Source organism: Melozone crissalis, unplaced genomic scaffold (genome assembly GCF_028551555.1).
Source record: "Melozone crissalis strain CALT ecotype California unplaced genomic scaffold, PUWL_Pcris_2 ptg000018l_1, whole genome shotgun sequence".
NCBI lineage: Eukaryota > Metazoa > Chordata > Aves > Passeriformes > Passerellidae > Melozone > Melozone crissalis.
The window spans coordinates 8,821,571-8,844,020 of NW_026535796.1; the positions used below are offsets into that span (position 1 = coordinate 8,821,571).

The 22,450-nt window shown below is 41.2% G+C and overlaps 1 protein-coding gene across 1 annotated transcript; it reads right to left on the reverse strand.

The window, feature by feature from the left end:
• Window positions 1–6,602: 6,602 nt before the first annotated feature.
• SPTY2D1 (SPT2 chromatin protein domain containing 1) lies at window positions 6,603–22,392 on the reverse strand. The gene is made up of 6 exons (XM_054276147.1): window positions 22,265–22,392; window positions 12,741–12,855; window positions 9,682–11,277; window positions 8,751–8,907; window positions 8,545–8,622; window positions 6,603–7,569 (listed from the first exon to the last, which is right to left on the reverse strand). Exons 1-6 carry the CDS (start codon window positions 22,322–22,324, stop codon window positions 7,473–7,475), a joined length of 2,103 nt encoding a protein of 700 aa, XP_054132122.1. The 5' UTR covers window positions 22,325–22,392; the 3' UTR covers window positions 6,603–7,472.
• Window positions 22,393–22,450: the final 58 nt, after the last annotated feature.

Here is a 22,450-nt window from a genome sequence, read left to right on the forward strand (position 1 = left end):
CAGACTAAGAGCACAGTTGTTGATACAGCCATAGCAGACAATAATTAGGTTTAGAACAACCTTCATTAAGCTTCTGCATCATACATAATGCTTAATGATGCTGATTCTGCTTCTCTACTGAACCTGTGTGTGATGTAATGAAGAATGTTACAGCTTCAGTGTTCAGTTTGGAAAACAGCACAAGATCAGTCCTTCAGTCCTCAGGCACTGCAGATTCCAGCAAGTGCTACACATCATTTGCCCAGCAAGCATATACATCTTCAGTTAAACTTTTACAGAATGATCAGCATGAACATTTATCTAAACTTTTAAAGTGATAATTTGAAAATAGTTTTGTTTCATAAAGGCCTTAGCACAGACTAATGTTTGAGAATAAAACATTCCTTTTAAATTTTTAATCTCAAACATCTAAATTTTTCTTATTTCACAGGGAAAGTCTGATAGATATTTAGTTATTAGTAAGTTTGATGCTTGGAAACATTTTTAAAATCTCTATGTTCATACATAACCAAAACAACCATAGCAACCAGGACAGTGACCACATCCCCATGGCAGTGACACACTGCTCCTGGTAGTAGTGTTTCTGTTTGAGGCTTAGAAGTCACCCTTGACTAAGCTTGTACCCAAACTACAGATGCAAATTTCTTAGTACTTACTATGACTCAAAATCTTCTCTAAACATCATTTGCAATGAATAACTCTGTATTACATCAACAGAGTATTGCCAGCTAATCTCTAGGTAATGACACATCTTGCTAGCAGGCTGACACACAGCCTTGCTACTCCATGTATCCTCTAGTAGTTCCTCTGCCCCCATCACTGGGAACACTCTTTCAAATGAAGCTATAGAATTTTGCATATTCTTACCAAACAAGCTGTAGAAATTCTCCCAAACTGAGATTTATCAAGCAATACATCCAGCTGTTATATTATTACAACTCCTCACTGCATAAAAGGTTACCCTGTGTATTAAAAAACAGCATTTTGCCAGCAGTACACACATTTGTTCTGACTGAGATGTTTTCTTTGAGACTTGGTAGAAAAGTTAAGATGGTGAATGAAACAGAAAATAGAACTGCAATTTCTCAAGTGCTAAGGGAGAAGGCAAAGCAAAATTACAGTCTTGGGGTGACATGGATCTTGTCTTGCAGCATATGACTCTGGAATTTTATTCAGCTCTACCCAAGAGGAAAATGACATTTCTACAGCCTCAGACTTTCATACTCTAAATACAAGTCTTATTATACTGCTTGCCTGGGAACATCCTGCGTCTATACAGTTGCTAGCTTAGACATAAGCCAGGGGAAATTATTCTTAACAATAGGAAACTACTATCCAGGAAGCATTTTAAAGGATTTTCTCCAGTGGAGAAAATCATGCAATGCTGTGAGTTGTCTAAATTAACTTCAGAGTAATGGAATGGAAATTACAAGTTCAACTTGTAAATATTACATGCTAAGGGGAAAATTTGCACTTCTAAAGTATACTCAAGTTATCATCCCAGGTACCAAAGACTGGGTAATAACTGCAGGCCAACCACAACACAAGTGGCAGGAATGAGCTTCCTAACAAAACCCAAACCACCTCAGGCTCTGGGAATATCATGACTAAGAGCATTATTTATCTCAATGCTCCCCTTTGTTCTGAACAACCAGCAAGTCACCCATGTGTGTGATCTACACTGGGACCATTTTGTGTGTCATAACAATCACTTACAAAGCAAACCAAGCAAGGCTGGATTTAAGCCAGCAGCTATGAGGCACATCAGCCCTCATTGGCAACTGTAAAAACAGTGAAGAGACTTTCCACAAAAGTGTTATATTTTCCTGCCAGCTTCAGCACCTCACACTGCTTGTAAACAGGGCTCCCCATAGCCTGGGCCATGTCATGCACCATGCACTGCCATTGCCACATTCCCTGTGTACATAGCTGGCAAACAGAAGCCAGGCTAATAAAGGAGGGGTTGCTGGCTCTCTCCTTTTGGCTGGGGAAGAGGGTGGTAACAGCAGCACATCCCTCTGTCTGAACTCTCTACATTCACCAGGACCAGGTGAGACCAGGTGCCTGTCTACATATCATTTACAGTCCCATTTGACACTACTGTGGAGGTCTCAGAAACCCTTCCTGCACATTCTGCACAGATCAAGAACTAGATAAAGTGCCCCTCCTGTCCAAAAATAACTGTAATCAGTACTGTTCATCAGCTACAGAGCAGCAGGTCAATCCAAGGGGGCTCTGCTCTACCACACACATTTCTTTGTTTGGCCAAATGTTCACATACTGAACATATGTAAGGAGCACAAGGCATCCATACAGCACAAGGGCTGGAAGAAGGTGGCAGGGAGAATTATTGCCTCATTGTGATAGGGAGCTGAGGACAGACCCACAACAAACATCATGTACCCTTAGTTGCATCACTCAAGGAAGCTACTTACCTCTCCTGAAGAAATCCACAAGAGAGGTTTCATACATGGAGAAGTGCAGGTAAAGGCACTCACACAGCCTTTTTTACTCCATGTGTTCACTGGTACATGTTCAGTTATTCCCATGCACTGCAAAACCTGCAACTCTACACTCAAGTGTTTTTCAAATCAGAATCAAGCCAACTCCTTCGACCAAAAAAACCTACTGAATCTCTTGATTCTTTAAATTGTTGATTGCCATCAGCTTTGAGACAGAGTATGAGATGGCATCAGTTCAGAATATTTGCCTGTTCTCAAGCAAGGAATGTTGAGAAAGTTACATCCAGGACACAAAAAAATCATGGATTTGTCAGTGGAGGGAGAAGGATGTAGGCAAAACCCAAGACTGCCATGAAGAACCAAAGGTAGGAAACCTCAAAGCAAATTAAGCACCAGGTGGTGTGGAAAACCAGAACTGTTAGCTGTGGACAGAGAAATCAGAACTAAACTCATGACATATGAGTACTTCAGGAATGACCTCTGTCCTTAATTTCATTCCACAGAGTATGGCAAGCATAGTACACCCAGGCTTTTTAGATTCCCAGACTCATGGAAAAACAAATGTTTCCATATCAGTTCCAAGGGTAAGAAGAGGCTGTGGGATAAATAAATTGAAGTTCTGTCTTGTGGAACTGAAATCTTATTCCAAATAAACTACAACTAAAAGTGGTCCTCAAACAAGGGAAACCTGTAATTACTTGTTTTTCCTCAATCTGAATAAAATAATTTTGCTTCCAGAAGTAGCTTTACTGGCTGGGTTAAGATAATGACTCAATGCAGAGCCACCCTCCTCCTGAACAGAACACCTCTGCCTTGAAATAACAGCTGAGATTGACTGATCACAGCTGTTAAGATATATTAAAAATATCAAGGGAAGTTCCAAGGAAGATATGATTACATGCCTTCAAAAGAAGGTAATCATAGGACACATTAAATGAAGATTTGCAATATTTTAGAAGACTGTTTTTTTCAGCACAAGAATATGAGGAACAGCAATGCTGGCACAAAGGCAGGTGTGCTCACTGATGTGTATCCATTCATCCATTTGGAAGTGGGTCACAGCACCAGCTGATCAGAACAGTCATTTACTTCCACCATCAAAGCAGAAAACCCTTCCAGAGGAGACAGCCATCAAAGGAGTTCAGACTCCTTACATGGGAACATGGAAGGATGCTGTTTGTGAGCACTTAAATGCAAAAGATTAAAGGCAATGGGCACACTTGGGCATATTCTAATTCTAAATACATGGTCCTCCAAGTACATACCATGTCACAGCCTGAACTGCAGGAGACACCAGCAACTTGCAGGTGTCTGAAGGGTTCTGAACCCTTTTCTGAAGGGTTAAGCGACTCCATTACATTTTTCATACCTTCTTGCTGCCTGCATGAGAACCATTCTCAGAGAACATTCAGACTGACACTGCTGTATGTGGAGTTCAGAGGAAACAGCAGGAAGTAATTCTGATAAATCTTCCATAAAAGTAAACCAATGAGAAATAGCAGTAAAATGTTTAATGCCTGTAATTTATTGTACACATACTCGGCAAAATTTTTATGCATTTGGTGTGTGCTAAAGTATACACTTCCTTGACAGCACCAGAGAGCAGGTAAGCTATGGACGAGTTTTTAACCTGATTTGTCACATTGTGTATAAAGACACTGTGTACACATGATATCCCCAAAGGAAAAAAAATCATTGGCTAAAACTAGAAGCACCCTTATTTACACACTAACACTTTAATATTGCGTCACACCCACTCACCAAAATAAATAGAAATACATTCATCACAATTTAAACACCAGTCTCTCCATATATTTATTTTCTGACATGTTTTGGTCTCCAGAAATATGCTATATCTAGAAATATGTATCAGCTACTAGATTATGTTACAAAAGGCAAAAAAAAAAAATAGAAAATTAGTTTTCCTGGACAATATTTTGGGCTTTACACAAAAATAAATCCAGATTTCCATAGAGATCTCATATACTTCTTGAAAGATTTTTATTTTAAAGCACAGCACAGAGTTGCACACTAAGGCTTCCTGTGATATGCAAAACCCTGGCCTCCAAAAGACATCGCTGTAAAGTGAAATACAGCTCAAGTGTAAATACAAGACATTTTCAAAAAGTAGTCATCAATAGAAAGTGCCCTTCATTTGATTTAGCATTAGCAGTAAAGAAGTAGCTACCTTAATTGTGCAATCAAAGCCAGACCTGGAAGGGTTTTATGAAAAGTACATCATTTCACACTCTCAAGTTTAAGGATATAGAATCTGAGATAGCAGAAACCAACCTTTTTATCCTCCTACATTCATTATTTTTTGACACAATTTAGTAAAAAGGCACATTGTCAAACGGTGAATTAAAAATCTAAAACCAAACCACAATTTCCTTAAATACAATTAAATCATTAGCTGAACATCCAATCCTGATAAACCAATGTAAGCATTCTTCTAGTTTTTTTCTTCATCTCAAATTCAGATGCACTTTGGAAGTACTGAAATACTGTCACTAGATAAATACTATTAATCTGGCAAACAGTAAACAGGTTTTTGGATACAAGGTCAGGAATTAAAAAACTAGTTTAGTTCCTTCCTAGCTGACATACAAATATGCAACATATATGCAAGCACATTAAAAGCCAAACATTTGTACAAAATAGGAAACTCATCAGCATCCCATGCCAATTATGAGAAAGTACTTCTTGACTGTAAAATTACAAATGTGTCCTTGAATAATTTTTCAAACGGAATAGACAAAACTGAAGCAATGATCACTGTGTGAAGAAAGTTATGCAGTGTCTTAGGGAGGCTAGCAGAGTACATTCCAGTCACCATCTACATGACAAAGTGCTTTACAGATTAACAAGTTTAACTGAACTTGCATGGTTAAATAATCAGAAAGTGGTGAAATAATCAGGTTTTGCTTAACCTTATTTGTCTGAAATGCAGATTTCTTTCCCAACTGAACCAATTTCAACTTAATATATTTCTTTTGCTTCATAAGAGACTTATTTCTCCCCAGCCAGGTAGGAAGTTGCTCACAGATGATATAGTTGTCTGGGTTGATGGACCTCGAGTCTTTCTCCAGCTAAAAAGAATAAAAAAGTACAAACCCAGAACTTGATCATGGTCCCAAAGCCCATTGTCCTGAATGGGTAATTCTAGAAGCCAGGAAATCTCCAACAGGAAATGTGAGATGGTCCCAATGCAGCAGAGAATACAACACACTTCTAGACAGTGAGGCTACACTATCTTGCATGGTCTCAAGTGCATACACTGAGACAGTTTTTGTTAGTTAACAGCAAAAGTTAGAGCAACAATGGTATCCTCACCTGGGCTCCATATTAGCCAATACTGAGATAGTCTAGAGAACCTATACCAGTAACTTCCATCAGTATTTTGCTGAGGCAGTGAAATGGTACACCATTGACAGAAAACATCTTAAAAAGGCAAAGCTGTTTTTTCTTACATTAAGAACCAGATGTTTAAACTTCAGCAGCTTCCAAGACTGTTCCTTACAGGTTGCTATCTGAACTGCTTCCTAGAAGCAGCACTGTTAAGAATAGCCCCAAGAGGAAAGGTTCCTTTGTCGTTTCTCCACAAGGTAATTTTTCTTTTTTCCCCACCCCTGACCAATGCCCAAAGCCCTTTTTTTACTTCTTAACCTATTTCCAGCATTAAAACATAACGGCCTGAAGCAGCTGAATGCAGATGCTACCAATGGAGTCCTGGAGCTTGAGGCAAAGCTCAGTAGTGACACTGGTGAGCTTTGAAGGGCAACTTGGGGAAACCCAAGTGGATGCAACACCAGATTTGACCTTCAGGTCTCCGTGCAACTTCTGTCGACTTAATGAACCCTGTGCTGATTATAAACAAATTCAGTTACTGAAACAAACAGTCTTTAAATGCATAGTTAAAAATAATGTGCAAATATGGGCATTAAGGTAAGTAACTGAACTAAGGCTCCTGCTATACATATTATTTTAGGTTTTTGGCTTGCTGAAAGCAATCACAAGTATTAACTAGTTAACATGATGTTAATACTGAAAAGCTGCAAATGGCATTCTAACAGAACTTAATTCTGATGTTCTTTCTGAACAGTAAATCTAATCAGATAAATGACTGCTTCACATTCTAAATAATTTAACCATCGGATGTTTAATGCAAGAAAAAACACAGTTTGTAAAGCAGCAGTAGCTGTTAAACAAATCTAAAAATTTACAGGGCAGGAGAAGAATTCCCAAGCATATGCTTGAGCTCAAAAGCACAGGTTACATACAAACACTAGAAATTTCTGTTTTCAGGGTGTGTGTTTCTCATACTGAATTAGACTGGCACTGGAATTCCAGACAGAGTAAAAGCCAACATAATCTTTTGGCTATATCCATCACTGCATGGTTTGCAAATGACATGCACTTTTCTGTTTAGAAATAAAGAAGTTCAAATTATTTTTATGGGTCCTCAAATCTAAAGATCTGCAGCACTTTATTGCCTTAAACACCTGTGGGCTGTGGTTGAATTTACACCCAAGCTACTGCTGTGCAGAAGATGACATTTTAACACTTTGAGGCTCAGGTTGGGAGATGGGGCAGGATACAGAGCAATCTCTCCAAGTCTCAAGAAATATCAGGGAACAAGAACGCTATTCCTTTCTTTCAAGTGAATGCAAAATTGGTTTACTGGTACGTGGCCCACACAGTTCCAAGTCAGTGCATAGCTAGTCAATATTTCTGCTGGCATCTTGAACTGGTTTAATCAATGGAAACATCTATTCATTTTATTCCATTTAATATGCATTAGTGCATTAATTTCTTCATTAAAAAACAACCCTGGCAAGTATTAAAAATAAATATCTTATTTAAGTCAAGCTAAAGCCTTGCTTTTCAGTACTTTAATCCCTTTAAATATTCTTTTGCCCGCTAACAAGCAAATGGGAACTGAAGTAGAGTAAGAGATGTATGGAGGCAGAGGGGAGCAGAAACATGAACAAAGCCAACACCGTGAGTCACTTAACGCGTCCTCAGCTTCTTCGACTGTCTCTTGCGTTTCAGCTCTTCTTCCTCCCGTCTCAGCTCTTCCAAGTCTTCCTGAACACCGAGTCTCAAGCTGCCAAGCAAGATTAAATCCTTTACACTGCTACTCAGGACACTTGAGGCTTTGCTTCTACATGCCCAAAAAGCAATGCTAAAAATACTACAGGTGATTTGAAGAATAATTTCATATCAGGTCTTCTTTAATTATAGAATGAATGCAGCTTTTTTCAACCCTGCAAAACCTCACTCCAGGATGTCAACAGTTTGGTTAACAGCAATCTTACTTAAAAATTGCCTTCATTTCTCCTAACTCCACTTAACAGACTATAGTGTTCCATGGGCTGCAGATATTCCTCAGGAGCCAGGAGGAATAAGGACACTGACTATAGGTTCAAAGATGCAAGTTTCTAATGTTCAAGGCAAAATCTGAATAACCATATAGAACCAAAGAATTTGGTGACTCCATGCATTCCAATATTTGCATTTTCTATAGAAAACCCTTATAACTCTCACAAAGCTTGTCTCCCATCACTTATTTAAAACCAAAGAATTAGCTTATCTCATAAGAATTCTGCAGGCCCAAAGGTCAAAACCAACGTGAAAATATCACCTTCATAATTTATATCAGTGACTATACAAGCTTGTCAGCATACTTTCTCTACTTCTATAGAAATAGACATACACATATGTATAGATAAAAACAAAAAAAAGTCCAGACTTCAAACTAGCAGAATATTGTAATGCTTGGGACCAATTAAAGAATTTGGAATTTCAAATGAAACGTATAATTTAAAATTTTTTTTTGAAATTAATTAGTTTTGCTTTTTATTAGTTCTTAACAAGCCAGATTTGTGAAAGATAAGGACAGACACAACTTACATAGTGCATCCACCACTGGCTGTATGAATTCCATCTTTTACTTCAGCTTTCTTATAAAAAACTGTAAGGCTTGCTGTTAAAAGCAGAGTGGATATTTGCTAGCTTAGCCCTATGACTTGAGAAATAAACAAACTTTACAATTTGTATCCAAGTTCAAATCCATGCATACCTCCTAGCTTCTTCTTTCTGTTGCTCTCTCCAGCTGCTCTCCATATAACGTAAGGCATAATCACTTTCATCTTTGTACCTGAAAATAAAATATCAGTTTGTAGCATATTAAAAAAATAGGAAATGAATTAATATCCCTTCTTAGGAAGAATCATTACTTGTTCTATTGCTTGTTCTGCAATATCTTAAAATTGTTACTTCTCTTACCTTTTCCGGTCATAGCCAAATATTTCCCGAATATGTTTTGATATTTCTTCTTGAGATTCCCCTTCATCTTCAATGAAGTCATCCATTTCAGAGTCATATTCATCATCATCATCATCATCTATTTGTCTCTTGTAACTAATAGGTGGTCTTCCAAGACCTAAATGACAGGAGACAATAAAATCATTAACTAATAACATGAACATAATTTTAATTTAACAGTACTTCTCCTTGCTATACCTTGGGCATAGCCATTTTCTGGGCTTCACTGTGGAAAACTTCTGCCTCAAGTTAACCAGCATTTCTTAGAAATTCAGCAAGAGAAGATACTTCCTGAGTTGTGCTAGAGGAGATTACCTATCAGGATCAGCAATGGCATCCTGAGGAAAGCAGATATCTATTCTTTGCTCTGGACTTTACAGACACTTATTCACTACACTCCACACTGCTTGCTCCTGATCAGAAACAAATTTTTAGAACAGCTTGTCACTGATAAGATAAATCTGCCAAAACACTGAAATGTAAAACCTTTGAGTGATTTTTCATCTAGCCCTTCAAGCATCTGTTATTTAAGACACAACAAAGTTTTCCAGATCAACTATTAGGCAATTCTGGAAGCAAATCCTTCAATTCTTTTAACAGCGTTCATATACCAGTATCCATCACAGGCTGCTTAGTTTTCTTTCATGTGATACTTCACACCACCTGTATTTAAAAATTACAAGCATAGGTAAAAATAAGTAAAATAAATTAAAAGCTGCTATATTTAATGTTATTTCAATTATTAAACTGTTCTTATCTGAGTTTCACTTGGGTTTTTTCCATTTCTTCTCCCCACCAGGGGACAGGGCATGCAAGCAGCTGCACACTACTTAGTTGCCCATTGGAGTTAAACCACAACAGTGAAAAAATGCTTTGTTCTACAAATGCATACCTTGTGGATGCAGCACAGGTCTATGCCCTGGAAAAGGTCTCATTCCATTCATCTGTCCATTGCTAGGTCTCGTGACGAGGTTTTTAGAAGAAATGGTTTCTGACACCACAGTGCACTTGGGTTTCCCAGCTGCGCCCGGGCCGCCGCCTGGTCGCGCAGCTGCTGCGCTTGTGCTGATGCCCGGCCTCCCTGGGCCAGTGCCCAAGTTGCTGCCTGGCTGCCTGGCTCCTGTGCTTGGACTGATTCCTGGCCTTCCTGGTCCTGTTCCCAGGCTGCTGCCCGCTCGCCCCGGTCCTACGTTTGTGCCACTGCCCGGCCTTCCCGGCCCAGCGGCCAAGCTGCCGCCCGGGCGCTTCAGTCCCACGCCTGAGCTGCTGCCCGGGCGCCCAGGTGCCGTGCTCGAGCCGCCCGTCGGCCTTCCCAGTCCCACGCCTGAGCCACCTCCCGGTCGCCCAGGTCCTGTGCTTGAGCTGCTGCCAGGCCTCCCAGGTCCTGTGGCTGAGCTGCTGCCAGGCCTCCCAGGTCCTGAGCTTAAAGCACTTCCTGGCCTTCCCGGTCCCACGCCAGAATTGCTGCTTGATCGTCCCGGTCCTGCACCTGAACCACCACCGGGATGCCCAGGTCCTCCTTTTCCTAAGCTGCTGCCGGATCGCTTTGCATTGGAGTTGATTCCAGGTTGAAGAGCTGCAGGTTTTCCTGGTTTTCCATGGGCAGGCTTTTTCAGGCTGGATTCTTTCACAGATGGCATTCTCTGAGCCCCATTGGCCATGGGTTTTGAGGGTGGCACCTGAGAGCTTGAGCCGGACTTTCTAATACCATTGACAGGTAATTTATTATGACTGCTACCAGTAGAGCTTTTTAAGGAACCATTTTGTGAGGCTTTTTCCATTTGATCAAGTCTGGAAGAAGATGATGACCGTGGATGTTTTTCAGTCAATGCTGGTGCTTTGGATTTCTTATCAACACTACCCATAGAAACAGATAGACTGCTTTTAGATGTGGAATGTTTATCTGCAGAGCTTTTATTAAGTTTTGTGTTTACAGATGCTTTTTGAGAAGACAGTTTTTTTGAAGAACTAGATATCCCTGTAGGCTTAATCTCTTTCTCACTTTTCTTATGCATTTCTACTTTTTTGTTTTTGCGTCCCAAAAACTCCCTCTCTCTCAATTCTTCTGCTGTTCTGGGCCTCTCTTCAACCTTTTTCACTGGTTTTATTTCCACTGGTTCATACTGTTTCTTTTCAGCAAGCCTCAAGAGCTCTGCAAAGTTCAGAGGTGCAGGTGCACTTTTGGGAGGTGCCTTTGGTTTCACTGCAGCTTTGGATGGTTTCTCTTCATATTCTTCTTGCTCGTGCTCAGATTCCGTCTGACTGTATTCAAGTTGCTCAGTTTCATCTTCTGTTGCATACTCAGCCTCTGGAGCTTGAGCAACATTCTCACAAGCCCTCCTCTTTTTAGACTTCTCTTCAACAGGAACACCATTATAACCATAAAAGTTATCCTTGGTTCGTGAGGCCATAGCTCTTGCCTTTCTGTCATGTTTCAGTTCAATGCGCCTCGCCAAGAGCTGCTCTTTCTTCCTTCTTTCTTCCAGTGCTGCAAGAAAACCAGGTCAAAGTTACACAAAAAGCACTACTTTTTATGTCAGTATTTTCCAAACTAACAAACCACTTAGGACAGCAACTTAGGGATATCTGGTTAATAGCTATCCAAAATAGATGAGAAAGTGACCCCAGGTCTGCCAACAGGACAAGCCGACCCTCCTGTGTCAGCTGCTCCAACAATGGCAAACAATTGAGTGAAATGCTGCTCTAACAAAACCCACTAAGGCTTTCTGAGGGAAGCAGCTTTCCAGGATGTTATGAAAATTGTGGAGAGCCTTTGTATAAGGAGGTACAGAAGTTATAGGATCTCTGTGTAGTGGAGGGAGTTCTGAGACTGAGCAAGAAAATCTTGAGACTATACAGAACTTATAATCAAATGTTTAAAGGAAGTTGAGGAAGGGGAGAGAATAAGAGTATTGGGGGGATAATAACTGGAAAATAGCCTAAGTGTGTGTGTGTAGAGGGATAAAAGGGAGACACAGACGCAGCTGAATGCAGATAAACAAGCAGCTGGTCATTACACAAGTCTGATAGAGCCCTGTGCCCTATCTCCACAGTCTGTCCTGTATCCTTACTGCTCTGGCTTAGCTGCTGTCTGCATGAGTGTGCTCTCTATCTTGTGTCTGTGACCTGCTGACAAGAGTCTGGATGAATTAGCTGGTGAATGAGACATCCAAATACAAAATACTGGACAGACCAAGGAGTAGGGGTTAACTACCAAGAAGATTCAGAAAATGTAAAATTCCTAGAAAATGGATCAGGCTACTCATATTTTGGGTGCCTATAAAGGTACCATTCCTTGTCTGTGTTATTCTGTTGTCAAGGGCTGTGACAGCCCAGAGTGTACCAGCATGCCCCATGTGGAATTTGTGCTTAGTCTTGCTTCTGGACCTGGCAACAGGATTAAGGAACAGACTCATGACTGGTCCAGGAGAGGAAGAATAACCTGGGCCATCCAGTCCACCAGATTTGGTTACCTTTAACAAAACATTAACATCAAAAGCAATGCAGTACTAGTTTATTCCATAGACTATTTAAAGGAAGTATAAAAATGGAGAAATCACATCTCAGAGACTCTTTAATCTGGTGCATCAATACAGACTGATACAGAACAATACAGATTGAAACAGAACAATGGCAACTCTTTCCATTTTTTCACACAGATGAACTTTTCAAAGTTAAGCTAACGAAAGTTGAGATAGTTTTTTGCTCTTCACCTTAACTGCTATCTCAACCTCCAGCCATAAATTCTAATGTAACTGAGTAATGTTTTAACCCCTTAGGAAAGCAAGCAAATGTCCCCAGCCCTTACTTAGTGCTAGCTCCCTCTCAGCATCAGATCTATGCATACATTCCAGAAACAGATGTGTAGCTGTATATGCAAGAAATTTGAATAAGGTGACAAATAGCAAAGAATAAATTAAAGCCGCCATAGGAGATATTTTGTACTTTTACCTTTTTTTCTCTTTTCTTCTTCTTGCCGTCTGAGAAATGCCTGCACTGCTGCAGACTCTACACCTTTGACTTTGGGAACTTTTTTGGGAGGACCAACAGCCAAACTGTACCTTTTCTGCAAAGAACAAAAAAATATGTCAGAAGAGTTAAGAAATGAAAAAAAATCCATCTTCAATAACTGAGGTGTTGCATAACAGTCCTGTACTTGACTTAAGCACAGAGCTGGTACAGAGTAAACAATGAATTCCCACTGAAACTGAGGGTTGTGCTGGATACATTTGACTCACAGCTGTACCTTCAGGCTGAGCAACCAGCCCCAAATCCTCAGGAAAAACTTGCAAGCTAGAAAGTGCCTGGTCCAAGGGAGTAGATGTGTCTGGAAATTTTTTTTTTTTTCTTCATAGCCATCAGAAGAGCAAGGTAACCAAAGTCCAGAACAAGATATCAGCACTAAGATAAGGACATTTATCTTGTCTATACCATTGGCCAGCAGCCAACCACTTCACCCTATAAATATTGCCTTCAGGATGAGCCTGATTTGAGCTTTGCCTGAAGTGCAGCTTACCTGGATGCCAGGAGAGCCCTTGAGCAGGGATGCCTCTCAGGGTAAGAAATTCCTTACCTGAAACTAAGAGATCCTTCCTCACCCAAGGTGGAGAGATTCCTTACTCATGACAGATCCTCAGCAGGTGACAGAGGATGTTGCATTAGTATTATGAAACATTACTAAACCATCCAGCCCATATTATTACAAACACTGTATGGATAATTCCATTAGATATATACCACTGACCAAGCCTGAGACTAAGAATGGATCCAGCCACTCCAAACTGAGTTAGAAAGCAAGGAGTCCACACAGAACCTTATGTCTCAACAGGACTGTGCTTCTTGCTCTTTGCATTGCCAGTCCCTGAGAATTACCCTAAATGAGCTTGTAAATGAATGGATTTGAACTCAACCTTCTTTTTTGTAGGTTTCTTCCATTAATAAAATAATAAAATTAACTTTGCATTAAACCTTGTCCAACCCCTGTTGAACTTTGTTAAATTCCAGTGATTTGTCAAATCATTATTTTATCTCAGAACATTTACTTTATCTCATTGCTGCCTATCTTTTGAGAGAGATACATTCACATGGATACATCCAGAATATGTGGATACATCCACAACAGGGCTCGCTCAGCTTTTGGAAGGAATGAACAGGAAACCAGAAGACAGGTAGGGAAACAAAATGAGTGAAATGAACTGGACTAATAAAGAATGCAATGGCTGCATTAGTAATGGAATAAAAGTATTTCAGTGCAGCCTTAGTCTTTAACCAAGAGGAGCCAAAAGCAAACTACAGCCCAAGCTGCCAGAGTCAATTAAATTCCAGACTGCAGGTTTACAGCTCCATTTTTAGCTTGCTTGTAGATACTCATTTCAGTTTCAGGCTACCTAATTCAGCAAAAATAGATAAATCAACTTAAAAAATGTAATTACTCCAAAAGCTGGAACGGACTTTACCAGCATAATAAATAGGCTGACGTAAACCCAACAATACTGACTTTAGTTCCTGCTGGCAGTGACCCTAAACACAATACTGCTGCACATCAAGGAGTTAGTGACCCACACACCAGCTGACCTGAAACTCTACTTATCACCCGAGACCAGTGTGACCTCAGCACTAACTGTGAGAGAACACACAGCCCTCACCCGGCAATTACAGCACTTGCACATGGTGTAACTTGCCAGGAGAAGAGAAGGCTCCAGGGACATCTGGTTGCAGCCCTTCAGAACTGAAAGGGAGCTTATAAGAAAGATGGGGACAGTTTTTAGCAGAGACAGTAACAACAGGACAGGGGGTATTGGTTTTAAACTAAAAGGGCAGATTCTGACCAGAAGTTGTTTGAGGGGAACAGGAAACACTGGCTCAGATTGCCAGGAGAGGCTGCAGCCCCCCCCCCCCATCCCTGGAAGCATTCAAGGTCAGGTTGGACAGAGCTCTGGGTGACCTGATCTGTTTAAAGATGTCCCTGCCTATTGCAGGGGAGTTGGACTAGATCACCACTAATGGATCCTAGTCTGTGATTCTATCTCTCATTATATCCTGAGGTGAAGCTGCATGTTTTCATAGAACATCCTTTTACTTGGCAGAGGAAATGATAAATTGCACTATGAACGTCCCAGGACCTCCTGCAAAAGCTCTAAAGACTACAGCACTGATTACATGCACCACAGACAAGACTTGCACAGCTTGCCATGCTTAAAAGTGCTGTTCAACCTGGGGTTCCAGCAAGTGAACAGGTGCAAAGTTATCTATGCTACCCCCTTTTTTGCTTCTCTTATATCCAATAAAGGTTACTTAAATCAATGTTAAGTGCCCAAGTGCCTCTTACTGGGTCCTATACCAACCATTTGCACTAGTGTGCTGCACCTGTTCTGACACTGCCTTTCACAAATGTACCAGATTGTGCCTGAAACTGGAAAAATAGAGACATTTTTTTAAATTTCTTCCCACAAACAAAATACAGAAGAAAAAACAAAGCAATCAGAGAGACAGTTGTAAAGATAAATACAATAGAAGGCAGTTAAACCCAGAAAGCAGAAGGAAAGCAGAATACATTTAGAAATAAAAGAAACCCCAATCCAAAACTGAGGTTTGAGAGGGTGGGGTTTTTTGTTTCAAAAGTAAGCCAACAGATCTCCCACATGAGACATTAAGATTCTCACCAAATGAAAGAGATGTGAAAAAAGACCCCCCCAAAAAAAAAGTATCACTAAAGAGCAACACAAGTCAGCATTTCTATACATATGTTTCTGTCCTCATAAAGCCTTATGAAACTTAACTAAAATAATCAAAACAAAATATCTGGTAAGGAAACCTACATCCAAATGCTTCAGAAGCAATAATCAGGCAGGCTGGCAGCCTAACTCCCTATAAGCATCAATATCACACAATGCAAGCCTTCATTCTCATTTCTGATTCACTGATCAGCAGCACATGAATGGATCTTGGTTTACTGTAATTACTAACATGCAAAGCCATTAATTAGCTGGAATACACATGCACTAAGAAGCAAGGTTTGGAGGCTCATTTGTAAGCTGCATCCAAAACTGGCTCCAAGAAGGGCACCTACAATACTAGCCATTGTAGTCTTCTCAAGCAGTTTCTGAAATGAGCAGAGCACAATTACTAAGGTGCACCATCCACACACATTGCATATTCAAACCTGCCCTGTCACCTCAGCACATTAAAGACCCGCTGCAGCCAAGCTCATTTACTGAGTTTCACCTCTACACAAGGAAGTTTACCAAACCTGAGAACTGATTTTCCTGTTTGCACCAAAAGAGTTCCAGGACTTGACTGCTCAGTTCCTGAACTGCCATGCAGCAGTGCCTCTCAGCTTTTGCTCAAATGTAGCCCATGGCTCTGTGTCCCAAAGAAACCTGGTTTACTCCATTTGAACTGGAACAGACAGGGAGGCAAAGCAATCCACACATTATCAGTCAAAATCCTGTCAGAAACAGGTTGAAGCAAATTAGTACCTTAGAAATCATTTGCAGTACTTTGCAGTATACTCATCTTAGTATAATGATGTCCCTGTAAATTATCTTACTAAGTTAAACACATCATATTTTGCCATTGGTAACCTAATTCAGCAAAGCTTCATTTAATTATTCCATTTCAACTGTGCCCTCAGTTTTGAAAACTCTGTTTTAAAAACTGTGCAGTACTCAAGCATCTTTTCCAGCCTAAATGATTTTGTGCCTAAGGAGCACCTTTGGAAACTGCTAAACAGCAGAGACAAATGTAGATTGATCTATTCTATTGGGAAACTTTATAAAGAATAAAAGTGATGGGGAAGCAGTTTTCAGGCTTTGTTTTGCTGCACTGTGACTAACAGCCCTATCCAGGAGCAGGTTTGTAAAGTAGCAGGACAGACAAGCTCATTTCTGACTGCTGTTAACATGACAAATCCTGCAAAATTTAAATTAAAATTTCCAATCAGTAGCATTTCTTAATATTGACTAACAACTGAAAATACAGCAAAAAAAATCATAAATGAGTATCAGCAATAGTACAGAAAAATGGATGAGTCTTGCTCACTTTTGTTCAGTAACAGCATAAAATAACCTGCTGAACTGTAGCCTTTCTAAAAGCACTGAACCATACACTCATTCTGCAAACACCAATGAAGTGTTTTATATGCAGTGCAAATGAATATGCATCAGACTGCAGGTAAAGCAGGCCAAATAAGCCAGCACTCGTCACTATACCATCCAAACAGCAGCTGCACCAGTCTGGCTTTTAATGACTATTGCTAAGTTGGTTAAATCAACAGAGGAATAGAAATGTTTAGCCTTTAGGAAAGAGCAGGTCATGCTGTTCCCAGAACACTGCACTCTCCAAGCTGTAAACAGTGATTATTTGCTTTGAAGTCACTGGCTTCCTGCAAAACGTGGCACATGATCCTGATAGAGTTGTAGCAACTTTGATGCCAGCATTCAAGTACCAAATCTTGGACTATAAAACAGAATTTATAAAATAATTGCAGACTTTTTGGCACCCAAATGAAGTCCCAAGGGGCCTAGACCAAACACAGATAGCCAGAAGTAGCAGTAGTAGTATTGCCTTTAACAATGGTCAATATTTACACAGGTGGCAATGCAGGATCAATGCAAGTGATCAATTCTGCCAAGCCCAGTTCTCAAGCAGAGCACCTGAGCAGCTCAGTCTCTGCAATGGGCTTGCACATGCAGTGCAAAGACAATTCCACTTGTGTTATCCACTGCAGGCAACTTGCAGGGGCTCTCACAGGCTGGGGAGATTCTTTTATTTGCCTGTTTGTCACTAGCATGTTACAACACTTTGCCTTTCCTTAACAGATCATTTCTTCCTTATCATCTGCCAAGACATGTAACCTTCTCCAATGGGAAGTCCCCGTTTCCCCCCAGATATTCCTCAGGGTTGCCTTAAGTTGCAATGCACGATGTAACCAGAACTATGTACTCCATCACGTCTGTGGGGCAGTGTTCTTTATCTCTTCCAGACCCATCCTCCATCCAGGGAGATATCTGCTGTAAATGGGCCACTGAGTCTTGCTGCAGGACTGATAAAATTACATCATCCCATGGCGAGATGTTCTGCCCAGGGGGAGGAACCATTCCTACCTAGATACAAATCTGAGAATTGGAACACCAGGGGAGCCTTTCCCACTAAATTCCCAAAGGAAGACGAGGCCCATCTACACCACCACTGGCCCTTCAAAGAAAAAACGACACCCTTCTGTAGGATCATTGCTTCAACAGAACCACATCTGTCACTGCAGGACTGCAGCCACCATTTAATCAGATTGCTACCAACACCCTGACCCACCCACAGGGTGTCAGCTCATATTCTATGTTTTTTGTATTATTGCATTTTTTTTTAAATTTTCCTGGTAAATAATTGTTATGCCTATTCCCATATCTTTGCCTAAGAGCTCCTTAATTTCAAAATTATAATGATCCAGAGGGAGGGGGTTTACATTTTCCATTTCAAGAAAGGCTCCTGCCCTCCTTGGCAGACACCTGTCTTTTAAAGGCAAGGGTATAATTTTCTGAGAACACCAGGAACAGTTCATCCTTGTTTGTGTCACTCCTCTGGCAATGCCAGTCCCTGAAAAGGCAGCTTCCCACATTGTAAGTGGCCATTTGTGTCCACTGCCCAGGGGCCTCTCTGCCCTTCATCCTGAACTGGTATTTCCAAAGCTTCTGCTACAGATTCACCACGGGGTTCCCAGCAGCTGACTCTGCAGTGAGACTGTCTTAGAATACACACACGGCGATTTCACAACTGCTGCTTTCAATTTCTGCTTGTGACAAAGTCAATACTAGCTAACAAGCATGTTTAAATTTGCTTCATTTCAGGTTCTAACAACTCCTACCAAGAGAAAGATAAAACGCTCAGCTTATCAGCTCACTGCTCTCCTCTCCCAAAACCAATTCAACAAGTTCATGCATTTTATTCCTAAGAAAGCAAAAATTATTTTCTTCCAATTTTGCAACTGCTTCCACAATACCCAAGCAGAACCCTTAGCTGGAAAAAAAAATCCAGATTTCTATGAAAAGTTGCTTCACACAGGAGGAAGAAAAAAAAAAAGATCAGGAATAGGAAAAGCTGGAAATTTTACTAGTCAGCATTTAAACCTCGACAGTCTGGAACTTTACTGTCAGGTCAGTCAAGTTGAGGGCAAAAGCCCTCCTCACCCCTGCCAACATTTCACATTGTGTATCCTGCAGTTCCCTCCTGCGGAGGCTGATGCAATCCACATAATTTTAGCCTGGTTTTGAGGCCAGTTTTAAGCACACAATAAATGCACACACATCAATTGATGGCAGTCTGGTCCTACAGCAGCAATCGGCACTTCACAGCCATTCCCATTATTTCTCGTGCCAAACGCTCGATAATTCGCAGATTGAATTCGATGGGCAGGCTCCGTACCGCAAGGTCCTCTGAACAAACTCGGGGATTCTGTTAGTGTTTCACTTCACAGATACTGAATTCCTCCTGGCTACTTGTATCTGTCAGCTTCACTGGAGGCTGCTTTGTATCAGTCCAACTTCCAGGGAGACCTCACAAGTGCTGACGTGGATGAAGAGCTCTTTCAGTTCTGCGTCAGAGCTTTGTGGTTAAATTGTATCGGGTTTCTGTAAATTCTGTACACCAAAGTTCCACCCTCGGTTAAAAGGAATCCGGAGCAATATGAGATGCTATACTGTCATTAACAGTTTATTAGAAACTAAGGTGAAAGAAAAGAAGGACTTGGTTCCAACTATCCTTGGAGTTTTCTTTTTTTTTTAAACTGCAATAAAATTTCATATTTTAAAGAATAGCTACAATAAAAATATCTGAAAGTGCTTTGTCACATCATGTGAAACACGTGGCATAACCAAGTATACCAATTTCACCAAAAAGAGTGACACAATCTATTTAAACCTCTCTAAAGTCAACATTAAATCTCATAGCTTATCATGTCTAGTCAAAGCAAGACCACACTGCAAAGCTGATCAAGTGCTAATATGAACACAGGTAACAAAATACAACAATGAAACCCCTATGGAATATTAGATGATAAAACCTGGGGCTCTACTCACAACTGCTGTGAAGATGATTAGCAGTACATCATTAATAGCTTAGCCAGTAGTTCATATATGAACTGTTTTATTTAGAAACAAAACCTGATGCAACTAACAGGGCACCAAAAGGCTGATATCAGCAATGTTCCTTTTGAATCTGGATTTCCATCGGGAGATGAACAAGCAGATTCGTTTTTACAGGGACATGATGTAATATCTGCTTTATCCAGGCCCCTCTTTTACAATACAAGGCCACATTATTTCTTAGAGTTTTTATGCAGTTTCCACTTTGAACTAGACATGACCTGTTCTAGTGTATATATATATGTATTTATATATACTTTGAATATACACTACTCATTCATGTCCCTGTTTTTCATTACCAAGGGCATGGAACATTTAGTAAGGTGCACTGTAAAGTTTAAAACAAACTTCTCAGAGAGAAATTCAGAGGATATGCTTGTTAATACAGGAACTAACATTTCTGGAAACCTGGTAATTTTATACACCAGTAAATGTGTAATTAGTCTAGATGGTGTTTTTAACAAAAGTATTTAAAAATAATTATATTCTTCTTATATAAACACATTTAATATACTAGCTTTAACACAGTGGAGTTGTTTAGATGTCCAGTGATTGTAAAATCTCCACGGGCTCTCTTTTAAAGCCCAGCAGCTGCAAATAGCTTCAAGCAGTGCCAAGTGCAGCTCTGCTTTTGCTCAGAGACTGGGGCCAACTGCAGAGTTAAAAGCTGCACCACTAATGTGCTAAACCAAACTGTTTCAACTGTGGATTCAATTGCACTCTCACTCCATGAGTTAATCAGGAATTAGCAAATCATAATGCTGACTTCACTAAAAAGAGTAGCTAAACCCTCATTCATTGCACAAGAAGTAGGATCCCCTCCCTCCATCATCACATCCACAATGGAGATTGTGGCAGATATTTCATCAATTCATCATCATGGATTAAAACTTGTGACAAAAAAAGTAGTGGCTCACACAGTAAAGCTGGTTGGGGAAACTGAGAATGTAAAGAGAAGCTTTAAACATCTAAAACAATAATTATAATAACCCAGTGACAACTTAGTGAAACAGCTTAAGACCAATCAAATGGGCATTTAAATATTGTAAAGTATTTCTGTATTTGTTATTTATTATTAATAATAATTATAATAACCCAGTGGCAACTTAGTGAAACAAATTAAGACCAATCAAATAGGCATTTAAATTTAAATACCCTAAAGTATTTCTGCATTTGTTACTTTGTAATTTATGTTATGAACCTGATTCCTATGTAGGGTCAGAGACAAATTAAACGTGCCTAAATATATATAAAAAAGTTGATTTTATACGATTTTAAACCCCTCAATGGAATCTGATTAATTTCACAAGTACCATATGGTCGGTACATATTATCAACTGGTCAGGCTATTAGTGAACATCACCAAAGTTTTACTAATGACAGAGACACTGAGATATTCACTAGTTCTGACACCACCTAAATGAAGACACTGTACAATTGAGAGTATGGAGGTTTTTTTCTGGTTTTCCCACAGTTTTTGCTAAAAAACAACCACCCCTCCTTTACACTGGGTTTAAGCAAAGTAATCACAGAAACAACTCTGGCACTCTGCTGAAAAACAAACATAAAGTGACTCCCTAGCTGGTGGCTACCAAGCAGAAAACATTTCTTATCCAAATAAGCACTCAAGACTTGTAATTTGGGTCCTCCCAGAGGAATGAAACCCAGGACGTGAATGTATGAAAAGGCCACGTGCCCTTCCTCCTGCCGGATTTCATCCAGGCGAGTCAGTGGGTTACTGCACACGGAATCCACACGTTACTGATAGCTTGAACTAAATCACAAACTGCTGAAGTACAGACCTCAGAACAATGTTATCAATGCACCAAAAGCCCTCAGCCAAGCCCTCCCCACAGCGCTGTTATACCTTATTGCTCCGCGGAGCACACAGAGCCCTCAGACAACGCAGCCCATTCACCCGAAACTTGTCACTTTGTCTGCGGCTCGCACTGGGGACGTGGCAGACTCGCGTTCTCAGCTCGAACAAAAGGAGCGAGCCGGCTTTCGGGCACTGCCTTCCCTCGCAGCACGGAGGGATGCCGGCACGGCCAGAGCAGCAGGGCGAGCCGCGGCTGCCCGCTCCCAGCCCGCGGTGCCGGCACCTGTTGACAGAAGGGGCCCCGCTCGCCCCCTCCCCTCACACCGACGCTTTCCCAGCCCCAGGAGCGAGCAGCCCCGGCCGGCGAGGCGAAAGGCCCGGCAGGGACAGCGGCGGGCGCTGCCCGGCAGGGGCCGAGGCGGGAGGAGCTCCCGTGGCCGCGGGGCCCTCCCCGGGCCCGACCGCCGCCGCCGCGCCCCGGCCCCGAGCCCCCCGGCAGCCCCAGCCGCCCCCGAGCTCACCGGCACCGCGTTCAGCCCCTGCTGCTCCGAGGCCATCACGAGAATGTTGTGGAAATCCATGGCCAGGCCGGAACACGGGGGGCTGCGGCAGCCGCCCCGCTCGCACTGCCCGCCGCCCCCCGCCCGCTCGGCCCCGCTCGCTTCCGCCCGCTGCCGCCTACCCTTTATATAAGCTCGCCTGGCGCC

Bases quoted from the DNA above. Each gene is read 5' to 3' on its own strand.
- SPTY2D1 (XM_054276147.1), bottom strand. From the start codon at position 22,324: ATGGATTTCCACAACATTCTCGTGATGGCCTCGGAGCAGCAGGGGCTG. The intron at 12,856-22,264 runs GTGAGCTCGGGG...TGTTCTTTGCAG, and splicing joins AGGGGCTGAACGCGGTGCCG to AAAAGGTACAGTTTGGCTGT. The intron at 8,623-8,750 runs GTAAGAGAAGTA...TTTTATTTTCAG, and splicing joins TTTGGCTATGACCGGAAAAG to GTACAAAGATGAAAGTGATT.